Raw genomic sequence first — 27,090 nt, 5'->3', positions numbered from 1 at the left:
CCGCGCGCGGCCGAGCCGCGCGTGCCACCCGCACCGACCCCTGTACGCAGTGCCCGCCCCGCCGCTGGGGGCACGCGCGCGCCATCCAATCAGCGCCCCTGGAGTGCCAGGAGTCCCGCCCCCTCCCCTTGTACTACCAATCAGCGCCCTTCAGGGGGAGTGTTCCACCGTCCACCCCCTCCCCTGCGGCTCATACAAGTGCGATGCGCAGGAAACCCCCGAATCCGATGGTGACTGGCGGCGCTTGTCGCCAATAGCGCTGCTCAGAGGTGGCGCTGGAGCGCTGTGATTGGCTGCGAGCGCGGCGGAGGGCCGAGGGGGCGGGCCTGCCGGAGCAGCAGGAGAGGGTGTGCGGGCTCTCGCTGCGCGGCCGTGGCGGCGATGGGGCAGTGCGGAGGGGGCCGGGCCGGTGCGTGAGGGACGGAGCCGGGGCGGGAGGCCCGTGCCGGGCCGGAGGAGGTGAGGGGCCGACGGGGCCGGGCGCGGCTGCGGGACGTCGTTCGGCGCCGTCAGGCTGGGGCGCGGCTGGCGCGGCCGCCGCCTCAGGCCGCGCTCCGGCCGGTTCCGTGGGCGGTCGCCGCGGGCCGCCCCGGCCGCCCCTGCGGTGTCGCGGGAGCCGGGCCCAGCGGCGGGGCCGGGCTGCGCCGGGGGTGGCGGTGGCTCCGTCCTGGCGGGCCCTGCAGGGCCTTTCCCACACTTCAGCCTCAATCGCCGAGCGGCGCGTTGGCGACTCAAGAAGTGTTTCGGGACTTCCCGTCCCCGTCCTGCGCAGAGGCGCCCGGGAGGGGAGAAAGTGCCCGGGTTTGGGGCGGGGGGAGGATAATTGTTCTCCAAAGCTCAGCCTCGCACGGAGCCTTGTGGGTCGCACGGACGTGCCTTGCCATGAAACGGTCCGTGAGAGAGCCCGGTGAAATACGATATTCGGTGTCATTTCGGAATCTGAGCACACGTATTTCATTTTTTGGGGAGGACTGTGCCCGCGGGGTGTCTGCAGAGCCGCCGTATTGGTAAATCTCGTAACGCCAGAGAATTCTGGCCCTTGGGAATGATTCCTGTTCTTCCTCTCGCGGGGATTATTTGTGTCAGATTTACAGCGCCGAACACAGCGGCAGGTGCCGTTTCTTTTAGGAATGATGTTACCAATAGAACATCTTTGTATTGCATTGTTTCAAGTGCTGTTTTGAGAAACGGCTTCTGCTTCTAGCACTCGTGGCTTGTATTGCCGACGTGTAATTCTGTGTACATTGGGCTGCAGCTAAATTTCCTTGTTTCGAGTTTTAACCTTCCCATGGAAATTGGCTTTGGGCTGTATAAGAACAGAACTTTGCATCTCAGCTAGTTAAATTATTTATGGTAATAAAATATCAGTTTTTAAAGAAACTGTAGAGTTTATTTTAGCCTTTTCATTTTATATTCTGAATCAGAGCCACAGACGTGTGTTCATTCTGAAACCTGATAGCTGGTTTAAACATCTTTATATGGTTCATCTACGGCTCCTGCAGGGTAGAAACAGAGTTCTTGAATTTCAGAAACTGTTATTCTGATGTGTCTGTAGTGACAACAGTGACTCACAACCGAGGAATAAAGGAAATTAGGGAAGCTTTGAAGTTAGGTAGCTTATGGCCTGACAATTTTAAAAAATAGTTTTTTCTTCCAATCTGTGTAGTGTTGCAGTCGTAAATGTGTTTTACCTTTTTCTCCCCAAAGTCTTTGGAGCATGTAAACTTTCAGGTGGTCGGTGGAATAGAAGGATGCAGCTGAACAGGCTCTGACACTTAAATTGTCCGTGTTGGTGCTCAGATACTCTTGGGTTTGCACAAGTGTTGTAGCTGCTGGTGTGTTGTGCAGTGCAGTGATGACTTTTTGGTCAGGATTAAGTTGCTTGGTTCCCAAGTTAATCAGTCTAATAGTTTATTCTGGTCATGGTCTGACACAAGTACACTGTTTGTTCAGCAAAGATTTTACTTTACTCAGAGAATTCCATGGAAAGTGGTTGTAAAAAATCATCCTAAAATCAGTGGTGTATGTGAATGTATTTTTGATACATTGCCAAAACTTAATGTCCTTTTAACAAGCTTTTCTATACTCTTAAAAAACTAATTTATCACTTGTATTATCGTAAAAGAAGGGTATTTGGCTTTTAAAGCTGTATGAGACAGTGGTTGTAGATAAGTTTTTAAAGGAAGACATTTTTATATAGTGATAATGAACCCTTTAATAAAGGAAAGCCTTTTGGTACTGTAGCCAGTGGGTTTAGTAACATTTCTGTGGGTGACTAGGGCTTTGAAAGACTGACCACACACCACATAAAGTTATTCCATAATCTAAATGCAGCTGTTGACAGTTTTCATGCTGAATTCTTTACTACTGAATATGTGAAGATTGTATTGTTGCAGCAATGAACTTGCAAACAAGATATACTTATTAAAAATAGATATGATAAAGCTTATTAAAAATTCAGTTAATCTTTTTTAAGCTGTTCAACAGAATTTCACTTTTAATTTAATATTTCCATGCATACTTACTTAAAATTATTATTTCTGTAAATGAAGTAGGAAAAATAAGAATCGCTGTAATATCAGAGATACCTGGTTGCAGTCTACTGGGGGTTGAGAAACTTTGTGGAATGGCTCAAAAAAGAAAAAAAAAAAAGGAAAGTGAAGTGTGTCAGCTCTCAAAAGAGCATAAGTGTTCTTGAGAACATAAAATGGAGCTATGAAGAAAAGAGAGTGGTTTTTTTCCCATTGTGTGAAAAAAGTAAAGGGAGAGAACTAGTCAGAACTTGTATGAAACTCTTATTTGACCATCTGAGTAGAGTTACAAAAACTGATGGTCATTTAATCATGTTTCCACACGGGGCAGGAGGGGGAAAATCTTGCTGTGTTCTTCATCAGTTTCCACATAAACTATTTCAGTCCCATGCTCACGCCACTTTTTTGTTAATCATCAACAAACATTAAAGCTGGTTTAGGTATATCAAATGGAAGTGAGGAAAAATATTTTTTAGCTTGGAAGCACACGGATGGTCTGCCAGACTTTCCTAAAGTGAGGCCTGAAGCTGTCCTGAGCTGTCAGTTACTTTGCAGGTGGAGGCACACAACTGCTGTGAGCTGCTGCAGCAGCAGTGTGGAGGTGTGGTGGTGACACTGACACCCACATGTCACATCTGTGCCCAGCTTGGAATGGATGGCACAAGAGCCTCACCAAGGCAGCACAGGAATGTGTGAGTTCCTGGGGACTGAAAGATGAGACTTTGCCCAAAGTTCAGGTTGTCTGTAGTTGCTGCATTTCTTTGGGGAAAGAGTTTTGTTAAATACTCTGTCTGTTTAAAAAGATGAGGAAAATAATTATGGGACTACTGGATTTCATTGCTTTCCAATAGCATTTGGAACTGGGTTCAAACAGGATAGGAGAAGTAGCAATAGATTTTGTGGTAATTGAATGCCAACAGAGAAAAGTTGTGGAGAAATAGGGTACCTAGGCACAAGGACAAAGATTGTTTATTTGCCCTTAGGTATAAATAGTTCCTGAGATTGTCCTTTAACTAAATGCAAACTGTGGCATCACATATTGGGAACAGGAAAATTGACATGACAATATATTCTGGGCTTGTGCACTGCCCTTTGCTGTCATCTTTAAAAGAACAAATCCTGCTGAGGTACTGCAGATCTTTCTTCATGTATCCAATATGATCAAAACGATAGACACATATGCTCAAAGTAGTATTTTCAAATTGTTCTTTTTACTTCACATTGGTTGTGAACTGTGTTTCTAAATGTGATGTTGAACTAAGGTGTTCAACATGCTATTTTAATAACTGAAAGTGAGGTATTTCTTACTTTGTTGAAGTGAATTATCTTTCTAGAATGATAAAAATAAAAATCTCTAATTTTTTTCTGAGAATTGCATGTTGCAATCCCAGCACAATTTGGTTTTCGTATATTGTATATTACTGGAGCTGTCCATTTCTATTAAAGAAATGGCTGTTATAAGTTACTAAAGTTCCCATTTTCTGCTGCTCTATTTTGTCAACACAATTTTCTGCTTCACTAAATCAAAATGTTATGCAGGATGACAGATGCAGTACACTTTGTCAGAAATAAGTAGTCACCAAGCATGGGAGAAGAGCTTTATAGTGGAAAGTTTCATTAAAATATTGCTTGGAAACTAGAGCAGGTTGTTTATTTATGTTCATTTGCACTTAGGTTTTCTTTTTGCTTTCCCTTATGTGTGTTTTCTTTGTTTTCTGCTTTTCATTACATGTTTTCCACAACCCTTTTTTCCCAAGGAACTAAAGAAGGAAGTGAAGTACAGAGCCATAAAGAGCAGAAATGGGTAAATGGGTCTGTCCATGGTCAGCAGTACAGTAGCTCTTCTGGGACTGTGGTCACTGCCCTGCATTTTGCTGAACTCTGATCTGTAGGAGAAATAATTCTGGTCACAGATTTGAATTGTTTTATGTTTTACTTAAGACCAACTGTACTGACCTAATTCAATTTTGGTTTTTTGTTCTTCTCTTTTTATTCTAGGCTTCCTGCTCTGAATGTCTCTCTTTGCGAAATGAATATTGCAATATTCCACAAAGATTGGACCATCCAGTAGAATTTGGAAAAATCACTGCACATAACTTGAGATTATTTTTCTTGAAGACTTCTGTGCAGCTTTTAAAGTATTGATCACAATGAATTCAGGCTTATGGAGTCAAGAAAAAGCAAGTTCATCCTATTGGGAAGAGCGGATCTTTTACTTGCTTCTCCAAGAATGCAGTGTCATAGACAAGCAGACTCAAAAGCTCTTGAAAGTGCCCAAAGGTAGCATTGGGCAGTTTTTTCAAGACCGTTCTTCTGTGGCACACTCCAGAAATATTCCATGTAAAGGCAAGAAGCTGCAGATTGGATTAAAAATTCTGGAACAACCTCATGCAATCTTGTTTGTGGATGAGAAGGATGTTATAGAAATAAATGAAAAACTAGCGGAGTTGCTTCTGGCTATTACTAACTGTGAGGAAAGATACAGTTTGTTTAAAAGCAAAAGCAGGTTAGCTAAAGGTGTCCAGATAGATATTGGCTCACCTGTTAGAGTCCAGCTGAGATCAGGGGATGAGAAATATCCTGGAGTTGTTCGCTTCAGAGGACCCTTAATGCAAGAAAGGTCCCTAACAGGGATATACTTTGGAGTAGAGTTGCTGGTAAGTTACTTGCTAAGGGGTAGTATCAAATACACTTTGAGGTGAGCTAAATATATCTTCAGTATAAAGATGAAGCCCTAATATTTTATTTTTTTTCTAGAAGCATATTACGCCTTAAATCCATTACCTTCAGTCTTCTCATAAATACTTCCATGTGAATGTGCCATATCACATCAGCCTTGTAATCTTCACGTTAAGTGAAGCTTGGTGTGGTGCATGGGCTGGCAGAAAGATTCAAACATATTCTGAGTCCTCTAGCCCAGAAAAATTTAATTCATAGAATCATGGAATGGTTTGGCTTGGAAGCGACCTTAAATATCATCTAGTCCCAAGCCCCTTGCTCTGGGCAGGGGCACCTTACACTAGACCAGTTCCCCAGGGCTCCATCCATCCTGGCTTTGAACACTGCCAAGGATGGGGCATCCACAACTTCTCTGGGCAAAAGTGCTTACATCCCTGTCATGGTGAATATCTGACTCTCAGATTTCTGTTGAGTACTCTGTTTTCCTGTGTCAGGCTACAGTCTGTAAAGGCAGGGTTGGATTTTAGGGCTGTTGTTTTGGTAGATCCCTAAAAGTCCAATGGCAACTAGTTAAAACAGGGAACGTATCTGTTGTGTGCTCCTTGTGAGATATTTCTGCAAAATTAATGACAACCTTAAGCTATTGAAGGGTTATGTTCAGGAGACTTCTCTTGTTGTAGAAGTATATTTTTCAAAGTACTTTTTATACTTTGCTGAACTCTTTGTAATTCCCACTGAGAACTTCAGGGAATATCAGCCCCAAGTTTCTGAAAATTGTCTCACTTTATATGGCATATAAGTGGAAGTTTTGAATGTTTAGCATTATGTCTAGTATGAAGTAGTCTTGTCTTGATACAGCAAAAATTTGATGATTGAAGCAAAATGTGCACCTGAAGAGAACATGCCTCTCTGAGTATAAAGGCTTCTGCCTGCAGCTACTCTCTAATCTAGTGACATCTTGCTCTTTATTCCCTGAAGATAGACAACCTGTATATTTGCCACAGATTCTGACAGCAGAATTCTCTCAATAACAATAGTACATCAGGCAGATTCTTAGTGCAATTTGTCCAAAACACTGGATCATGTTACTGCTTTTTTAGTAGTCTGTTTTTCACAAAATACTTGGTTTGGTTTTTTATGTGTTTTTTTCTTTTCCTTCCTCTTCTTCCTCGTCCGACACTTAGGAAGAAGGTCGCGGTCAGGGCTTTACTGATGGACAGTACCAAGGCAAGCAGCTTTTCAGATGTGATGAGGATTGTGGGGTTTTTGTTGCCTTGGACAAACTGGAGCTGGTGGAAGATGATGACAATGAACTGGAAAGTGACTATGCAGCTCCAGTTGACGCAATGCAGGTAGAACTTCCTCCTCTGGAGATCAACTCCAGGGTTTCTCTGAAGATAGGAGAGAGTATAGAGTATGGGACAGTTATATTCTGTGATGTCTTACCAGGAAACGAAAGTTTAGGATACGTTGTTGGAGTGGACATGGTAAGAAACTAATCTGACTTTAATAACTTCTGCATGTGTGTTAGCTAGTGAATGACATGCACGTAGAAGGAGAAACATTATCCACAAGCTACTTCAGCGGAGGCTGACCTAAAATGGGAAATCAACACTGTGTTCAAAGATGCCCTTGGTGATAATTGTTTCTTGGCATCAGGTAAATGGTGTCATATTTGATGCTAAACAGTCCAGGCAAAACACTCTGCTTACTCTGAGGAGCCTCCACTGAGCTACTTGCCATACTAGGTGTCAGTCTTGAAGTCATGGAGCTGAATGTTCGTCTTGTGAGACTGGCTTTGTTCTGCCTGTTAAAAAAGTAGGCTGGATGTCTTTTTCTTTTTTTAGCCATTTTTAAAAGCTTTTTTTCATGTAACTGTTTTGTTTAACTTTGTTCCACCTTAAAAGTGTGAGTTTCAAGTACAAAAGTTGATCTTTCAAGAAAATGTGAAGCTTGTAGTTAAAAATTGTATCTAGCAACATGAATTTTTTAAAATGAACAGCTTTAAAATTTTTGATAGTTCAAGATCATTCTGGTTTTGTAGATTAGATGCTTCCATTTTCTTGTTGCATTACCTGTTCCCTAAAAATGCACTGGAATTGCTCTAGCTTGTTTATCAATAATGTTTTTTAGAAGAAAAATGCTTGTTAAACTAGGAGCTGTTTCTCAAGAGATAATGTTTTAAGCTTTTGTCTTTAAAGACTCTAATGTTTGGCTATTCTAAATACAAAATCAGTTACCGGAAAAAGTAGGTGTTGTCAAACATTTCATTTTCCCTTTGATATTCCTCAAGACATATGTCTCTACTCAGTATGATGTAAATCTTCTTTTGGGATACATGAAATGTGTTTTTCTATTTTTAGGATAATCCGATTGGAAACTGGGATGGAAGATATAATGGAGTACAGCTGTGCAGTTTTGCAAGTGTTGAAAGTACACTTCTTTTGCATATCAACGATGTTATTCCAGGTATGCCCTGCTTTCTTAACCAGAAGGCAGACTTTGATAACATCTAGGACATCCTCCACCTAGGCACAGTTATATGATTAAAACAATACTGCAGAGCTGATACCTGAAATTCACTTGAATTACCTTCTCTGTTATATTTCTCTTCAGTTGCTCCCTCCTTTGGGTTGCAGTCTCACTAGTAGAAAAGCTTTAATATGGAACAAAATTCCTGTCAAGTTGTATTGTATTTACAATACTATGCAGTAATAATTCATGAATATGTGAGTGTCTGTGGTGGGAATCTTTTCTATGGAATGTTGTTCAATTTCCTCCAGGAGTTCAAATATCTTGATTGGAAAGTTGTTCTTTCTGTGCTTGAAAGATGCTTACAGGATTCTCTATGCATTCTGGGGTTAAATACTTGAAATGCCTGTCAAGACTCTGGAAAAATTCACTGCAGTAATTCACTGAACAGTGTTAACTTGTACCAACTGCAGTTCTCTGATTCCTTTTCTGAAGAAAGAAAAGTTTGTAAGAGACTTCTGTTTGGGCAATATCTCTAGGCAGATTCTAATCTGTAATTGTTGCTCTCACACTTCAGTTTGACTGACTTTTCTTATGTCTGTCTTCTACTTGCTGGTTTAGTTGACACACAGGTTTTTGCACAATTTTTCTGCTCTTCTCTGGAGAATTCATGGGGACTTCTCCACTTTTTCAAAAGAGCATTTATTATAGATGAGTCAGTAGAAAAAGACTTGAAATTTCTTGTATCTGTTTCCCGTAATGGAAATCCATACAATACATTAAAGGATGTGAAGTCAACCTATTTGATATATTCAAGAAGTAATGGTAGACTTTGCAGTAAGCAATTGCTGATGTGATAAAAGCAGATTGCATACACATAAAATGCTGTTTATGTGCCAAACAAGGCTTTGTTCCACTCTGTGTTAAAGCCTGCGATGGCAGAGCTTTGTTCAGTTACATCTCGAGGTGAACTTGGTGTAACAGTGAAAACGTAGAAGAGGGAAGCTGATAACACTCTCTTCATGTCCCATGTCTTAGAGACTGTGTCACAGGACAGGAGACCTCCCAAGCTTGCCTATACCTCAAGAAGTGGTGACAAAAGCTCGTTCAATCATAGTAAGCCAAAGGCTATAGGTATGTATGGGAAGGGATTTTTCTTTACTTATATAAGATTACAAAATGTTGCTGCTTGCAAAAAAGTATTGTCTTATCTGTCAGTTGATGTATTATTTCAGTTATGTCAAGTTCACAGAATTATCAAGGCTAACATCAAGTCCAATTGTAGCTAAAAGTTTAATTTCTTTAAAGCAGCCTATTAGTATGAATTTATTTAATCATTATAAAGATGGTAGTCAATTTAAATTAAGCCCTTATTTTCACGAAAAAGAGATTGAGGTTTAGCAAAAATTCAAGACCAAATTACCTACCTGTCTAGTGTCACCGGGTCAGGACTGCATTCTGTTTCTCTGGAAGTGTGGTGCGTGTTTATTTTTTGGTTTGGGTTTTAATAAATATAGTTCACTGTTGTCTTGTTGCAGAACTAGTAACTACAAAATTTTTAGCCCAGGGGCAGATCTGGTGAATAGTGACTATATTAATTTCCCTGTGGTTCAAGACCAGAATTGAACTCCCAAAATATAAACTTTCGTGCCTCTGTTTTTGTTCAGCTCTGAAAACCACCCCAGGGGAAAAAAAACCAAACCCAAAACCAAACCAAACACACACAAAAAAGCCCTCAAAAAAACCCCAACCCAGTGTCTTTTGAATTTACCAGTGGCTACATTGGGTAGTAGAATACTAATGACAGTATATTCTCTAAGCTGTCATTTTACCTGGCATTGGATGCTGGCAGAGATGATCTTCACTGTAGTAACTGTGATTATATGTTGGCACAAGCAACAGAATTGGAATTGGATCAGTAATTTATTTGTCTACTGTGAAATTTTAGTGCTTTAGAAAATATTGTTACTGTACTGCAAATACCTTCTTACATCCATAAATTATAGTAATGAAAAATTTGCTCTTGGGAGGTACTTTCTGCCTTCTTTTCAGCTTGGTGACTTGAGATTTCAGCTCAAAGTGTGTCTTGGTTTGGTATAGACTTCTACCTTGTAAGCTTAGAACTGTGTTAGCCTTGATGGGAGAGTTTGATCCTTTGTGGAAAGACAGTTGTGTCTTCTTGAAAATGTAGTAACAAATTTATAACATGGAATAAGAGCATAGGTGACCTTTTTTAAATAGAGACTAGTATCTTCAATAAAATATGTTCTTTTCCAGGATCTACCTCTGAATCTGGAAATAGAAGCAGATCTGAAGTCTTCTACACATTAAATGGCTCATCAATTGACTCTCAGCCTCAAACAAAAACAAAATCCCCATGGTATATTGATGAAGGTAAAGAGAGAGGATAGTTTTTTATACATTTACTTTAAAAACCCACAAAACAAAACTAGAGTGTATTATGTTCATCAAATAATACAAGTATGAGCTTAAATGTAAAATGGTTGGGCTGTTGTCGTAGTGGAATACATCACAAAAAGCATCTTGAAACCCCTGTGAAAGTATACTCTGTCTTGGTATGACCTGTGGTTTTATTCTGCATGCAGGAGATTATGTTCTTGGCAACTCGTGTAGCTCTGTGGGAATGCACATGTCTCACAGGCAAAATAAAAGCTGAGGCTGGGATGGAAGGCATGATGCATTCCTTGTAGCCAAGTATACACAGTAATTGTATTTTGCCTGTCTTTGTAGCTCTGTTCCAAGGGAACTGTAATATTCTGCCATGCCAGCTAATCTGTCTGGAAGTGGGAGCAGGGAAATTATCTAAGTATATGTGGGGTTTTGCTATGTTTTAAAAAAGTTATTTCTGTAAAATCTCTTACGGTTTTTAAAACTATGAGTGCACATACTTGAAGGATCAATATATTTTGATTTGCTTCCAGGGCTATTTTTTCCTGGTAAATTTAGAGAAGTGTGGCTAACTGGCCTAATGACTGAATGGGTAAATACTAAACTGTTAAGTTACACCAGAACCCTGTAGCAGCAGTAGTCCCCGAGTTCCTTGAACCACAATAGAAAATGGGTTAAAATTGTTATTGTTTCTGTAACACATGTCTTTTTTTTTTTTTTTTTAACATTTTTAAGGCCTTAACTTCATTTAATGAAACAGCTTGGGGAGAATAGGTGAAGACGAAGAGGCTTTTGTTCTGTGAATACCAATTGTGTATTAGAGACTCTTCTAGCTCAGGTTATTCTATGGCTATGTAGAGAGATGAGAGACGACAGATAGTGCCTATGTTGTTCCATGTAGTTGTGATCTCTTTTATCAGGCACTGCATTGCTCATGACATATTTATGTTCTTTATTCTTTATAGACACTGATAGATTCCTGGTATTAGAACCAAAGTTGTTGTGATAGTGGAATAAGCACTTTTCCATTTGCAAGTCATATATGCAAGCAATTATTTATGTCTTTATAAGCCATGAACCAAATAATTTCCTCAGTCACAATGACCAATGAGCTCTTTCTAGTTTTGCCTCCTACAGTCATCATCCATGGGGCTGTTAACTCATGTTCAAAGAAAAAGCCTCTAGTGATGATGAGAAAAAGATGTCAATTTAAACCTTCCTGTAGTTTCTAACGTCTCCTTTGTGCTGTTCATTTTTGCTTGTGGTAAAAGTGGTGGGACTGCAGCAGTGTCTGCTCAGTCTGTTCTGTGTCTCCAGTGTTGCCAAGTGACAAAGTCCTCCTAAATGTCCCCAGCTGTTAGTGCTTCCCAGCTGTTATATCAGATGTTGCTGGCATGAGAGCCAAGTCTTTCCTTTTTTGATACAGGGAGAAAAAACCCCTACACTTACTAACAACTTGGTTTTGATTTTAACAGCGGCTGAAGACCCTTCAAAGTCACTTACTGATTCATCTCCTGGATTTGGGCATTCTTCACCACCACTGCAGCCACCTTTAACAAACTCTGTGTCTACAGAAAACAGATTTCACTCCCTCCCCTTCAGCTTGACAAAAACAACAAGTACCAATGGTACTATGGGACATAGTCCTCTCTCTTTATCTGTTCAGTCTGTCATGGGTGATGTGAATACCACAGCTACCCAGGAGAGTCCATCAACAGCAAGCCCCATTGGAAACTCACATGGTCTTGAAGCAGGTTCCTTGGCTGAAGTTAAAGAAAATCCTCCTTTCTATGGAGTAATCCGCTGGATTGGCCAGCCCCCTGGAGTAAATGAAGTATTAGCAGGACTGGAACTGGTAAATATAAATTCTAGTTCACATTAATGTCAATTATTAGTTTTGTTTCTCCGAGCTGGTGTGTGTATACATTGCAAAAGCAGCCAGTCTGGGGGATTTGCCCAAACAGGCTGCCAAGTGATCTCCTTAGGGCTAAAGTCTTTGATGAGCTGTGACTTTTATGGCTGTCCTACACCTTAGCCTGTTAGTAGGCTCTGAGGTATGTTTATATCACAACGGGAAAAGGAATTTGTAGGACTGATTTCTTCCTTGCTTTAAAGGAGTGTCCTTTCCTTTAGTTGTGGAGATAGATTGTAAATGAAACATTAAATTTAAAGATCCTTTAAATGGAAATTTATATAAAATTCTCTAGCTGTAGAAGTCTTTGCTGAATCTGATTCTTGTTTGTTGTTGGCATATAAGCAAACAGGCAGTCAGAGTGAGAACTGTCGGAGCTGTAAGACTGGTTTTGATAATTGACAGTAGTTGATTTGACAGATATTGTTGATTTGACAACCATGTGCTTTATGTGTTTCTGTGGGTCCTTTGTAAAAAAAAAACAACCTAGAGTTGCCTCAAACATGAATTGCTGTTGTGCACTGACATTCCCTCTGTGGCAGCTACTGACAAGGTTATGATTGGGGTATCAGTTAAGTTAATGTATACACAATTAGGGTGATAAGGGTTCTTTATTTTGGGATAAGGTTCAATAAAATATTACATAAAGCAGTGTAAAATTACGTAAAACACAAGCAAAGTATGTGAGAATGTGAATGGAATTCCAGCTGAAGTCCTGATCCTTGTGGGTGTTTTGGGTGAAGTTGAGGCCAAAGCTTGCCACAGGCATTCTGAGCCTACTCCTTTAGGTACCGTGAATTAACCTGGGTGCCACTCAAGCATTTCATTGAAGGCTAGCCATTGTTAATAAGAAGGCAATGTGCCTTAAATCCTGTTCTCAAATGCAGCAGCTTGTTGTTGTTCACTCCTAGTTTGTGTTGTCTCTCCTTGATGTACATTTTGTGTATGTTGAAGGAGGCATTTTTCTTGTGCAGCCAAATCAGGCTGAAATTGTTTACACTACCCCATGCTCAGTGATTTTAATTAAGTGGTAAAAAGTGCTCTTTCTAACTACAGAAGGAATCTGAACCAGGTTAAATTCATAGTCTCTCCTACCTCCCCCACGCTGCTTCTGATGGAATTTTTGTTTTGTTTTGGATAGAATGAAAGTTTAAGCATGAAGAAAGAAACATGCAAGTCTTAATTTTCTCAATAAATCCAGTCAAACAGCACCTCAGTTGAGGCTTTGCATACTAAATTGCAGAAACAGTGTGTGTTGTGCTTCAGAGTAGCAGAAGGGTGACTTGTGGGTAGATAGTTTATCAAATGTCTTACTGCAGAATTGTAGAAATAAGAAAACTGGTGAATTCTCACTTGGATTTTCAGGAGGATGAATGTGCCGGCTGTACGGACGGAACATTTAAAGGAACCCGGTACTTCACGTGTGCTCCAAAGAAAGCTCTTTTTGTTAAACTCAAAAGCTGCAGGCCAGATTCCAGGTTTGCCTCACTCCAGCCTGTTTCCAACCAGATCGAGCGCTGCAATTCTCTAGGTACTGACCTTCTGCTCATTTCTTGTTTATCAGCTGGGAACTGGCCAGGGCTTTGGTTTCCTTCATTCCTGCCATAAGCTCTTTGTATTGAGCACTTGGAAATCTGTACAGATGTTACTTAATTGGGATTAATGAATAGCAGATCAACCTGTACAGAATACAGTGATTCTTGAATTATTCTTTAATGCTTTAAAACAAGAAAATGTTCATATATTTAAAGAAATGTCATAAAACTATGGGAATTTATGCTGTACACTTTTTACTTTAGAAGTTGTAAGGCAATCTTGCTGAAATGATATTTGCAACTCTAGGATTGTATTATTGCATTAAAAGAAAGGCAGGCAGTTGCTTTTCTATAATCTATAACATCAAATTATTGTCTTCTCTAAATATTAACAAAGAAAACATGTATTTTTATGATGGAAGTTAGTGGTGAAAACTTCTTTTTTCCCTAACTTCAAGTACTGTAGATTTCTTGAGTCATGTTTTATTGTCTGGGACAACAGCAAAAAAAAGTGCCTGGTGCTTATAAGGTAGTGTGAACAGGGCATTTGTAATAAAAAAAGAACTTCATTCCTACTGGATAAAATTAATTCAGTGCTGCAGGCTTTCTGAAGCACTCTAGTGTGGAATGTAAGGCCTTGTTCACTCTCTGGAAGACTGTGAGTCTGAGCTATAATAAAATGTTATTCTAGTCCAGAGAAGGAATGCTTACACTAAGGCAGCAACTTAGCTATAAAACATTAATAGGAAAATCTCAAGGGGGATAAAATTTGAGGCTTTAAAGTGTCTTTTGAAAAAAAAAATTTCAGCCTTTGGAGGTTACTTAAGTGAAGTGGTAGAAGAAAACACTCCTCCAAAAATGGAAAAAGAAGGTTTAGAGACAATGATTGGAAAGAAGAAAGGTATCCAGGGTCATTACAACTCCTGTTACTTAGACTCCACCTTATTCTGGTAAGTTCATAATTTGTATAGTGGCATCCCATGCTAGAAATGCAGAACATGTGATCTTTGCTTGAGTGACTGTCTGTGTGTCCCTGTGCAGCTCCCAGTGTCCTGTGCTGCAGTCCCTGTGCTCTCCCAGTGGGAGCAGTGAAGTGCTGCTCATGTCCAAAGTGCACTGGCCCTTATGGATCTCCTTGCTTAGACTGAGGGCGTGCCTGGCCTGTAAATGGTTGGAGGATAAGGAGAACACAGGCCAGGGGGTGGAGGGAGGGAAATGCCTCTTACATCTCCTTTGCAGAATCCTGCCTGGGCAACTGGTTCTGTACTTCGCTGCAGAAAGGATACTGGGTTGGAGTGGCCTTTGCTATTTAGTGCAGCTGTGTCCCCTGTCCATAACTGGCTCTTTTTGAGGCAATTTGTTTAGTTCTTTAATTCTTCTGTGGCTTTGCTTGGTTTGTCTCATGTTGCTCGGGCATCTGAGTGGTCAAAACAACCTTTTCCTTTTTTCTTTGTAGCCTATTTTCTTTTAGCTCTGTTTTGGACACTGTGCTACTCAGACCTAAGGAAATGAATGATGTAGAGTATTATAGTGAGACTCAGGAGCTGCTGCGCACAGAGATTGTGAATCCTCTGAGAATGTAAGTAAAGACAAGAGCTGCTCTCTAGTCTAACATGAATTAGAGAGATCCTGCAGTGTTTGCATTACTACTGCAAACCTGAGAAGTTTGGCTATCTGCTGCTACTCAGTGTATTTTTTTTTAAGTATTTTTACTTTTGTTTCCATGGGAAACTTAGTCAGTGATAACTGGAAAGAGTTATTCGTTGTTTGGTGATAAATATTTTCGACTAGTTTCTTGCAAATAGATCAGCACAACGCTGTTGTAAAATTCGTACAAGTATGAATACAAAAGTATTGATAAATACAAGTTATTTTTGTTCACAACATTCATCTTTACATGACAAGAAAATTATTTGGGTTATCTTATATGGAATTTCACAATTTGATAGATTCAGCAGGGCTTTAGAAGTTTCATTACTTTTTACGTGTGGGCTGCAAGTGGCCAAAATGCTTTTATTAGAAGAACTTAATATGACCTTTGTAATTTCTCAAGCACAATGAGCAAAAGAGGTGCAACAAAAATCTCCATGAAAGGTTCTTGTTCCTAAGCTTGATTTTTTTTTCAGAGATGTGAATAATACAGTTGTAGTTCCAAAATTCTGTGGGCCGTCACTGAACAATTTCTGACAAAGCTTTTATTTTGATAAATAAAAATGTTGGCTCCTGAAGCCTTGTTCTTGTCAGGGAGTGTGTGCTTTGCCTGGTGTGTTCCAGGGACTATGGAACAGGTAGGATAACAGGATGCACACTGAGTAGCAGAAATCTCAGGTGCTGGACATGGTGAATGTCTTAATGTCCTTTTACCATGCTTAAAACAGCAGGCTGAATACTCAAAGCCTCAGCTTCTTAGGTCAGCAGTACAGCTCTATGTCTTTTTCTCAAATATTGAAATGTTTTTTTTATTAACAACTCCCACAGTGCTGTTATTTTGTGACATTCTGAAATGATGTATTAAGCTGTGTAAATTAGAGTGAAAACAATCAAAAGTAATTGACTGACAAATCTGAAAACAGTTATCTTGGTAAGTTGATGATTAAAAATGCTCTTAGAGGTTGTAAAAGAACATTGAGCACGGCATTATACTACAGTAAGAAAACTGGGAGTCAGAGTAAATATGAGAAATCAGTATGTAGTTTTGAAGAAATGCTGTATGCAGTTAAAGAAAGATTGGAGAACCTGTATTTCAGTATTTAAGTGGTTGGTTTTGGCTTTTTTTTTTACTTCTCTGACTTGATCACAAATTACCTAATAGCTTATTAAACCTATTTATCTTAGATATGGATATGTATGTGCTACAAAAATAATGAAATTGAGGAAAATACTTGAAAAAGTTGAGGCTGCATCAGGATTCACTTCAGAGGAAAAAGGTAATGGGGGAGGTTTGCCTTTCTGTAAGACTTACAAGAATCTAATATAAAGGAGCTGAGGAACATTGCTACATAATTCTACCAGAACAAAACACCCAAATATTTTTCTGTGGCAGTAGTGTCTCTAGCAAAGATCTGAGTAACCACTGGCTGCTAGCAAGGGCTTTTCTGCTTCTTCAGGTATGTAAGGAACCCTAGCTGAAAAATTTCTGCAGTCTTCCACTGCCTGGGTTTCTTTTAGTGCCTTCCTGTGCCCCTGGAACACCCTTTTAGCCGTGAGAGGAGAAGACGGTGATAAGGCTGGGGTGTTTGTCCTCTTTCAAATTGTCACTTTGATCCCTGAGGAATTAACTTCTGCACTACAGCATTTAATTTTTACAATGGTTATGCAGTATTTTAAGAAAAAAAAAATGTTCAAATTATGTTGGACAAATCAGTTCCCAGCTTTTTGATCTTTTGCTGCATGTATTGATTAATTAGCGATGTATTATGTAACTGTTCTGCTTTTATTCAAGAGAATGCTATTTTTCATTTTTTTTTAATCTTGAGTGCTGGAATCAGTATTTACTGCAGTTAGTGGCAGGGAGAGAAATACACCAGCAAACTGTGGTGGGGGAGAACAGCCCTCTCGGAAGCTGAATTCTTGGTTAGAGAACTTGGTCTCTAGTTTGGATGAATTTGGGACTATTGTGTTTTGTGTAACACATTTTGTGTTCCTGTCACTGCTCCTCACTGGTTCTCTGCAGTTTCACTTTTTCTTTTTGAAAGCTTTTCTCCTGGAAAAGTTGTATGGTGCCAAATGATTCCTTTGAAATACAGAGCATTTTTTTTAACTTTACTGGAAAGCTTTGTTACCCTGTTGAGCCTTGTAGCTTTTATTTGAGCCATTTAACACTAAAAGAATAAATAGAAGTTTGTCATTAAAATATTCGTAGTTTGTCATAATGTTGTTGTGGTAATAAAGCTGTAAAAATTAGATGTTACTTTTTTTCTGTGAAAATTTTGAAAACCTTCACTTGCAATAAGTCTTGAACAATGTGTCTGGTTTTGCATGCTAACAAAACTTCTTTTTCTCTCCTCCCTCCAGATCCAGAAGAATTTCTGAATATTTTATTTCACCACATTCTAAGAGTTGAACCTCTGTTGAAAATAAGGTGAATCTTATTTCTTTGGTCTTCAAAGGTTTTGTCGTGTCTGTGCCTTACACAGAACAAAACTTCTGTTCCACCATTCAGCTTTTAACAGCAGAGTTTGTGTGCATTGTGCACATACCTGAACTCTTCAAGGGCAGTTCAGAAGTCTCCTTTCTTCTTAGTAGTGGTAGCGCTGAGCATCATGCTTTTAGAATTCTTTTGACACCTGATTACTCAAAAAGCAACATTTGCTTAAATGCTGGCTGAGATGGGAGGAAGTTACAGTTTACAGCAAACCTGATGAAAGTTCCCAGGAACTTTTGATGCTGAGATGAAACATCTCCTACCTAATGGTTTTCTTTTGCTGTTAGATGGTTAGTCCTGTATGTTTTTTTGCTATTGTAGCAAAAACCTTTTCTTCAATCTGAGCACCTTCTTTTATATACTTTCTTTTGTACTTCCAGAGGAGGTTGAATTGCTTATCTGAAGATCTCCTCCCAGATATATCAGAGTTATGTTTATTTAACAGAAACACTATCTGAAAAGATTGGTACTTGATACTTGACTATGTTTTGAATATCTGACCTCAAAACATACTTAAATTGGTAGCTTAATCCTGTGTCCCTCTCCTGATCCATACAAGATGTGTTGTGGTTTTGTGGTCCTTGCATTTTGAAGGGGATAATTGGTTTGTGGTAAGGATGTGTGTGTTTAATGTGTGTGTGTTTAATGGAAAGGGTTTTTCCTTTGTGGTGGTGGGTTTTTTTGTGGATTTTTTTTTTTTTTTTTTTTTTGTTATGGTGAGGCTGAAGAAGTTTCTCCAGACTGCTTCCTGTGGCTTGCATTGGCAGTTTATGTGGTAATCTGCCTCAGAGTTCGCCTAGGTGTGGAATTAGAGCTGGACAGCCTTGAATTTGAATTATCCTTTTGGAGAGTTCTCTGCTAACTATAGAGCAAGCCTAGCAACATTAGCCATCTGTGTGAGACTTCCACTGCAGGAAGCAGTGTAAATATCACCCTGATTTAGAGGAAATGTTTCATTAGACCCATCATAGTGAAGATAATTATTGTTGTTTCATTTGATATTTTATTACTGAAACTCCTAATTGTCTCTCCAATGAAAGCTGCTTTATTATCTTGGAGTTTTTGATGCAGATGCTTAGGAAGTATTTCTCAGTTGGTAGTTCAGCCATACATAGCCATATGTTTTTAAAACATGCTCTGAAGCGCACACTTACTTGGTTTCTTTTAGTTTTTCTATGATCAGTTCAAACTGATATTTGACTGCCTGGCACTTTGTTTTTGGGGGCAGGGGACTGTGTTTTGTCAGGCTTCATGGTTTGTTTGGGTTTTTTTTAAAGCACAGTATATTTTTAAAGCAGAGATAATGTAGATGTAATGTAGATCCTAGGAAAATACAGTCATCGTTACAGTAGAGCTTCAGAATCTGTTGGTTTTGTTTTTTTGTTTTATTTTTTTTTCTCTCTTTAGATCACCAGGTCAGAAAGTACAAGACTGTTACTTCTATCAAATTTTTATGGACAAAAATGAGAAAGTTGGAGTCCCAACAATTCAGCAGTTACTGGAGTGGTCATTCATCAACAGCAACTTGAAGTTTGCAGAGGTTGGTGACATCTGTTGCCTTGTTAGAAGTGATCATACCTTAATATCTGTCCATTCAGCAATGGGAAAAAAGTAGGATTTGGTATAAAAACATGCAGACATGTTGTAAATGGGAATATTGTGTCAGTGGTCCAGGATGCTTACATAACAAAAACATTTGAAGGTTCACCTAATGTCATGTATTCTTTGGCTGAACAGATCAAAGTGATTTAGGTAAAGACTTTAATTCCTAAAAGAAAACTTCTTAGCTGCTGCCATTGAGTTTTTTTAAAGACTAATACTTTGAGATCCCCCTGTCAGTGGTGTGTGAGTTTAAAAAACATGAATATATTTATAGCATTGGAGAAATGTTTATGAAGTTAGATAATGATTTATCTCAAGTTCATACATTATATTCTGGCATTTTTTCCTAGGCACCCTCTTGCTTGATTATCCAGATGCCCCGGTTTGGAAAAGACTTCAAAATGTTTAATAAAATTTTTCCATCCTTGGAATTAAATATAACAGATTTACTTGAAGACAGTAAGTATATAACATTTCATTGTATAATGGAAGAGAGTTGTTGAGAGTGACTAACACAGTGAAAGTATTCCTGGTACTTCTGGTGGGTTTGTTGGGGTTCTTGTCTGTTAGATATTTACCAAGATAGTGTGAGATGCTCAGGCTGAGGAGAAATGAAAGTTTACTGGATAGAAGGCTTTTTTCCCTCATGTCAGTTAGAAGTCCTATTTCAGAAGAATGTATAGACTACAACTTCTGTTTATTTAAGTCTCGAGTACCTGTACAACTGAACTTAGTTTGGGAGTGTTTTTAAAATTGAGTTACTAGCAGTAAAGCAGTTCATTAATGTGGCTGTTCATTAGTTCATCAGAACTAGAGGGGAACCTGAGGAGAGGATGTGCACTGGTGGTATATTGTGGCTGTGCATTTTTTAGCCATCGTTATATAACTTATTTTTCTGTCCTAAGTTTCTGACATGGGCCATCCACTGAATTTTTCATTGCATTATGCTAAGGAAGGACATGTGCTTTTAAATTTGAGATAAGAATTAATAAAACTGCCAAAATTCATTAGAATAATAATCTCTAAAGTTGCCATGGCCTTTTCTGTCCCAGTCTTGGCCATCAGCTTATGCTTTTTTTTTTTTTTTTTTTTTTTTTTTTTTTTTTCCCCCCCCTGGTGTTGATAGCTGCAGGGGCTAAGCTAGCTGTACCACTATGATGAGAGAGCTAACATGATTTAAATGCCTGTTTTCGCTTGTTTGGGTACTTGATTTTTATCATCTTGTTTTGTCACTTAGCAATGTAAATGTTTTTTCTCTTAATCCATATTGCACCAAAGAGAAGTTAAGTAGACTGACGCATTGCTCTTTGATCAGCAATCTCATTTTAACTTTTTTTAATGTAGTGTCATTCTCCATTTAAAGTAGTAGTTCTCCTTCATGTTCATATTCCTTTTCTTAAAACACCAAGCCTCCCCAGCCTGGAGACTAATCCCTTTGTTGCCAATGCAGCTCCCAGGCAGTGCCGTATCTGCAGAGGACTCGCTATGTACGAGTGCAGGGAGTGTTACGAGGACACTGATATTTCTGCTGGCAAAATCAAGCAGTTCTGCAAAACGTGCAATACACAAGTAAGTGTGTGTCTTTGTTATTCATGTGGCTTTAACCCAAATGGTTAATGCTGCCATAATTGAAAAAGAGGCTGAAGAGCATTAGTGAGAGTTCTTCACCAGCACCAGTGTAGCTGCCATCCACCAAGTAAAGAATCTCCTTTGGTGGCAGATCAGGAACTCCTCCAATGTATTTATCAGCAACTGCCAAATCCAGGACTGCACACAGTGGAGAAGTAGAAACCATATGTTTTAATTCCTAATTTTATGTTCATGCTACCTTGTTAGAGTTGATAAATTCATGACAGAAATGCTGTGTTTTTCTGTTTGGCAGTTGCATGAAGATGTCAGTCATGGCTTGTTTTCAAATTTGAACATAGTAGAAAACTGTTGCATTAAACCTTAGATTTGAATTTTCTGGACAATATTGAACTACAGTGGTGGGGAAAAAATAGAAGGAAGGTTTAGTCAGCTGCTGTTATTGCAGTTCCGTCTCTAACACCATTAATCTTCTGTCCAGCAGTAATGTTCTTTTTAGCTTTGCCTGCCACCAAAACAAATAATCTTATGGAGTGTTTTTTTTCTTTTCTGAAATATCACTTCGATTGTAGGTTCATCTTCATCCCAAGAGACAGAGCCATAAATTCAATGCCCTGTCACTTCCCAAGGACCTGCCCGAGTGGGACTGGCGGCACGGCTGCGTGCCCTCGCAGAAGATGGAGCTGTTTGCGGTGCTGTGCATCGAGACCAGCCACTACGTGGCCTTTGTCAAGTACGGCCGGGACGACTCCGCCTGGCTCTTCTTCGACAGCATGGCCGACCGCGACGGTACCTCTCCTGCACTCTGCTCCTGCTAGTTTACACTTCTGCCACGGTTTCCGAAAGTTTTGGGGATATTAGTGTCGTTTAACTTGATGTACTCCATGCTGGGGTACTGATCTTGGCTCAGCCTTACCTTAGCACCTTGATTCCCTGGCAGCTTCTGTTTTGCGTCTTCTGAATTTCGCCTCTGTGGATACCTTAGTTATTAGATGGTACAGAAGTAAATGCAGAAGTTTCCTAGCGGGACTCCTTATTTTTCTAGCATTTTTCTATGCTTTGCAAATTTGGCAAAGACAATTAATTTTAAATAATCAACTGCAGGAATGTGCTTTCAGTTTATATTTAGGTTGATGTACATGATTATTAGTTAGCATACAAATATTTTTATTATTTTTCCTTAAATGACTTAGAGTATCTGTCTTTAGAATAAAGGAAATAGTCACACATTACATCATTTCTGCTATTCCTTTGAATCTCTTTAAAGTTATCAGTAGAAAATTGTTACCCTGTAATAAAACAAATGTTTTCTTAGACACTGCTTTTTAAACAGATCCAGTTTAAATATGGGCTCTCTCAATTCTGGTGCCTAAGAAAAACAGTAATAGATGAAGTGTTAGACACATAGTAATAATTTTTGCATGAAGCATTCTTGAACCCCTCTGTTACAGTGTGAGTTGGCAGGGAGAGAAGAATGTTGCCTCCTGTTGAAAGTGGAATTGCTACAGAAGTAAAGTCACTTTCTTAGAACAATCAGGAGACAATCAAGCTTCGTTTCAGAGTGCTTGAAATATGTATGACTGTAAAGAATAACTTTATTTCAGGAATTTAGATCACATGAGGTGCTGGAAGTATCTCCTGCTGATCTTAGGGGGATTTTTAGTATTGCGAATATTTTTCTTCAGCTTTTCTTCATAAGCTAAAAGTCTCTACTGGGAACAGCAAGATGTTGTGTTGTTTGAATTCGCTCATTTTTGTGTGGAAAATGACCAGGAGTAAACTGTGCCTTAGTCTTGCAAGTCAGGTACAGACATGGTTTTTAAATTCATCAGCTGTTACCAGTTGTCATGTTATTAACAAGTTCAGTGCATGTGAGGTGGTTTATGCATTCAGGTCACTCTCCTGAAGTCACACAACATTTTTAGTGTTAATGAAAACCCAGAGTTCTCTCTGGTTTCGTGTTCTGTTTGTGTGGGTGTGGTTTGTTGGTAAACACTACAAGATACTCTGTTTCTAATTGTGATTTCTTGAACAATACACTTCTTATAGGGGTTTACCCTGCAGCAGTCCAGTGTGGCATATTTAAGTTTTTTGGAAAGTGCTTTCAAGAACTGGTGATGCTGTCATAGTAAAAGTACATTATGAAGAGCAAATATATGTAGGTGCTCTCCTAATCTGTTTCTTCTTCTTTCCTTGTGGTTTAAAAGGAGGACAGAATGGCTTTAACATTCCACAAGTTACCCCGTGTCCAGAAGTCGGTGAATACCTGAAGATGTCTCTAGAAGAATTGCACTCACTGGATTCCAGGAAAATCCAAGGTTGTGCACGAAGACTGCTATGTGATGCTTACATGTGCATGTATCAAAGCCCAACAATGAGTTTATACAAATAAAACCAGGATCCCCGCAGAACTGAAGAGACAGTACAGAGTTGCCCACTCCTGGGTTTGCTGCAGTTTTGGGTAGTTCAATGCAACCGTTGCTGGCAATGGGAGAAGTTGACTATGACATCAAGAGGATTTACTGTTCCAAAAACTACATATGGAGTTCTGTCACTGACGTATTTAAGCATTTTGCACTCTAGGAAGTGTGCTTGTGTGTGTTTGTTTTATAAACAAAGTTAAGTTACTAAAACTTAAAAGCTTTAAGTGCATTGATGATACACAGGCTTTTTTGAAATGTTAAAGGTGAAATTATATGTGGGGAGAAATCTCCTTAGTCCATTGGGAAGGTAAGAATACAGTGTTCTAGTGCAGTACATTTCTGTGGACAGGGATGATGATTCTCATGTCTTTCTCTACCCCACTCTGTCTCTTCACCCTTGATCTTTTTAGCACCATGGATTCTCTCTCAAAGAGAGAGCAATTTCAGTTTGAGCAAGATAAATTTTAGACTGCTCATTGCATATTATGATCTATTATCTACTGCATTCTTTTCAGTTTCAAAAATTAGCATTCATTTAAAGATCTGAATCCCTGTCTTGCAAAAATCAAGCACACAGACTTGCTGGGTTGTTAACTTGCAGCTTTTGGAAGGGAAAGAGAGGAAAAGAAGAGGGTATTAAGGTGAAGCGTAACTGCTAAAATATAAAATTAGCAATGAAAGTTAACAGATGTCTTTTTCTAAGTGTCTATTTTTAAAGAAACAAAGCAGTCTGGAAAAGAACAGCAACTGTACACAGATGATTCCAGGACAAAACAATAAAATCATGGATTGCCTCAGGGAATGTTACTGAAGTGAATTCTAGTCCTTGGTAAACAAAACTGACTTTTCTACAGTACATTAAGCTACTGCCTGGGAATATACATCTGACTCTTCATTTCAGAATCAGTAATATTAAAAATCTATGCCTGGAAATATGAAACTATAAAATAAAGGTAGATCAGAATTTTACTGTATACCAAGTACCTGATGAAAACTAACTTGAGAAGCTGCACAACCTGTGTTAATGTGTAAACTACTATACCTTGAAGTCTGGTTCCTGTTTGCAATGAGATACTGTTGTTTTAGTTGCCTTTTAGCTATTTCTGTCTACACTGACTAGCAAACATGCAACTATATATATACAGTAACATCTGGTCGTTCAAATTGCATCTATATGAACTGTACATTTTCAAGTCTTAAGCTGTTTTATATGGAAACTTCCTTTTTGGGATCAGATCTATAGACGGGAAGAGATAACAAAATGTAATGAGCGGAAGCGATGGAGACTGATCCTTATTGTAGAAAGTGTGGTTACTTTGTTTTTCTTGGAAAACCTAGATTCTTTCTTTGGGACACACTGCCATAAAACAGTAGTAGAGATGTTTGAAAACAGCTTGAAGGACTAATCTGTGTGAAGCAGGAGGTGCTGGGGGTGTTGATTTTTTCCGTTAGCCTTTGCATGAAGTGTGCTCTAATCTTTCACTCTCAAGAGCAACAAGGTTATTAGAAGTGTCACTGTTGCTTTTGCCTAGAAGAGTCTCTTGGCTTTCATGTTCCCTTGCCTTATTTGTCCAGTCTGCTTCTTGGCAAAACTCTTTTGTTTCAGTACAGAGCTCTTGAGCTCTTTCTGTCTGGAAAAAATTCAGTGAGGTTTTAGGTGATGGATTCTATAACCAGGCCCATTGTGTCCCGGTCTGGAAAGGAGGTCCAAGCAGTGACCCCTTTGAACAAGGAGCAAAGACAGGCCCAAGCACAAACCTGCACCCAGGAGGCAGTCTGAATGTCTGGATTTTTTTCTCTTCTCTAGCCCTAGGTTTATTTTTGACTTGCCCAGTGCATTAGTTTCATATGTCTTCCACTGGTGTCATCTTTCCAAGCCCCTCCAGCCTCATTACATATTCCTGCCTGAGCTTGAGGAACAGCCTTGGACCTGCTATGGCCAGAGGAGAGAATTGGAATTGGCAGCCATATTAAAGTTTCCTAGGTGAATAATCTTGTAGCAAAATATCCACTCTTGTGCAGCTGGAAACGATCCAGCTTTTCAGGATACATACTTGATTAGCAGAAGTGAATTAATACAGATGGGTGTAAATGAACTTGGCTTCTTGCCTCCAAGCTTCTGGCCTGTCAGTGGGAAATAGGTGTGGACTCTTCCTGTGGGACATGTAGGGAATATTCTTTACTGTGCACACTTCTTGGTTACAAGTACTGTGTGTGTAAAGGCAGGCAGAGCTTTACAGCCTGCCTTCTGTACTATAGATTATTGCAAAATGGTAAATAGTTTTGCAAGCACTGTATAATTACATGGTTAGTTTGTTGATTACCACTTAAGAGGGCAGAGATATCTTCTATAGCATGCAAAAAAAAAATAGTTCTGGCAATCAAGGGGTCTTCTTTTAATCTAAAAGAGATTGCTGTGTGCTGTACTGCACTGCATTGGAGGTGATCTGGCAATGTAAATGAAATGTAACAGAAATAACCCAAATTTTATTTCCTTTCTCAGAAATGAGTATACAAACAGAAAAGTGATTTCACTGTGAAAGGAAACTTGTAAAATAACTTATATGCAAGGGTAAAAAAGGAGGGGGTTCTGGGGTTTTTTTTAGCCTTCAGCATATATTTGTAGGGGATTTGAATAAGCTATTTTGCATTCTAAGCATCTACTGCTGTTAACTGTAATGCCCAAAGATTCTAGTGACTAAGCATCCAACATTTATGTTGTTTAATGCATTTGGAAACCTCCCAATCAATTATTTTTTCTTTTTTTTTTCATATAGTGAATGTCCCCCCAAATTAATAGCACTTAGATCATTCTTCATGGTTTGGCTCGTAAGTACTGCTAACAATGGCCTTAACCTGTGAGTAGGAAAATACATGGACAACATGGTTCCTGACAGCTTGTAAAAATGTAAAGTTTCATAGGACATAAACTTTTGTAACTGAGGAAAAAGCTCACCTCATACAACTTGCCTGCTCTGCTAAACATTTTTAGAACTAGGGGTTCAAAATGGAACAAATCACTGTGCCACTTGCTTACTTTGAACATCAAGGGTAAAGAGGAGAGGTATTAGCTAAAGGTGATGCCTTACAGATTTACTCAAGTAAACAAAATCCTTCAAGAAAACCCTAACCAAACCCACTGTAAGTTAGATCAGAAGGCTTGTTGTTGGGTGGGAGAGATAATTGGAGGAAAAATACAAAAGTTCAGTAAAAGAAAAATATCTTTCTAATATATGATACTGATTCTGTGCTCTTGAAAATTGTAGTACTGTGTTGTACTGAGCAGCCTGTGAGATTCCCATTTTAAGCAAGTACTGTGTGTAACAAGAATTGCTCCTGATCATAACTGGTTCATTTCAATGCACTTATTTTTCTCGTGCACTTTATACTCCACTGAGTAGCTGAGTGTGGTCACCACGATCCCTGACACTTGCCTGTTCCATCCAATACCAAGGCACCACCGTGCTGCACACCAGACTGGTGTGGTTTCTCAATTGAGCTGGTGTAAAAAGCAGCTTGAAAGCTCTGTGTATTTTTACTACTGTAACAAAGCATGTTTTTATCTGTTCTTGATGTTTTGCTAAATAAACATCCCATGTTTTGTGAACAAACAGTCTCTTAAGCTTACAAGGCTGTCTCCAAGAAGGCATAAGGGAAACAAACCATTGGATCAGGTTGCCCTCAACTAGCCTTAATTTATTTTTTTTTCCAATGGTAGGGCTGAATGAGCTGCTGCTGGAAAGGAATGTACTATGTGTTCTTTCTGTATTAATATTAATTAAAAATATTATTCTTA

General features: G+C 39.2%; 1 protein-coding gene across 2 annotated transcripts; it reads left to right on the top strand.

Moving 5' to 3' along the window:
* The first annotated feature begins 350 nt into the window (after positions 1-350).
* Positions 351-27,090, top strand: CYLD (CYLD lysine 63 deubiquitinase). 2 transcript variants are annotated; one of them, XM_066327873.1, is made up of 17 exons: positions 351-459; positions 4,530-5,188; positions 6,395-6,562; positions 7,574-7,679; positions 8,721-8,816; positions 9,960-10,076; positions 11,567-11,946; positions 13,369-13,534; positions 14,347-14,488; positions 14,995-15,117; positions 16,374-16,465; positions 17,553-17,619; positions 19,090-19,222; positions 19,635-19,743; positions 20,735-20,853; positions 21,444-21,660; positions 23,079-27,090. In XM_066327873.1, the coding sequence occupies exons 2-17, from the start codon at positions 4,682-4,684 to the stop codon at positions 23,261-23,263; spliced, it is 2,727 nt and encodes a 908-aa protein (XP_066183970.1). In that variant the 5' UTR covers positions 351-459; positions 4,530-4,681; the 3' UTR covers positions 23,264-27,090. The 2 variants fall into 2 exon arrangements, with proteins under 2 accessions (XP_066183970.1, XP_066183969.1); XM_066327872.1 differs by having other exon boundaries at positions 6,395-6,697.

Source organism: Sylvia atricapilla, chromosome 12, assembly GCF_009819655.1.
Source record: "Sylvia atricapilla isolate bSylAtr1 chromosome 12, bSylAtr1.pri, whole genome shotgun sequence".
NCBI lineage: Eukaryota > Metazoa > Chordata > Aves > Passeriformes > Sylviidae > Sylvia > Sylvia atricapilla.
This window is presented reverse-complemented; position numbering and strand designations above follow the sequence as displayed.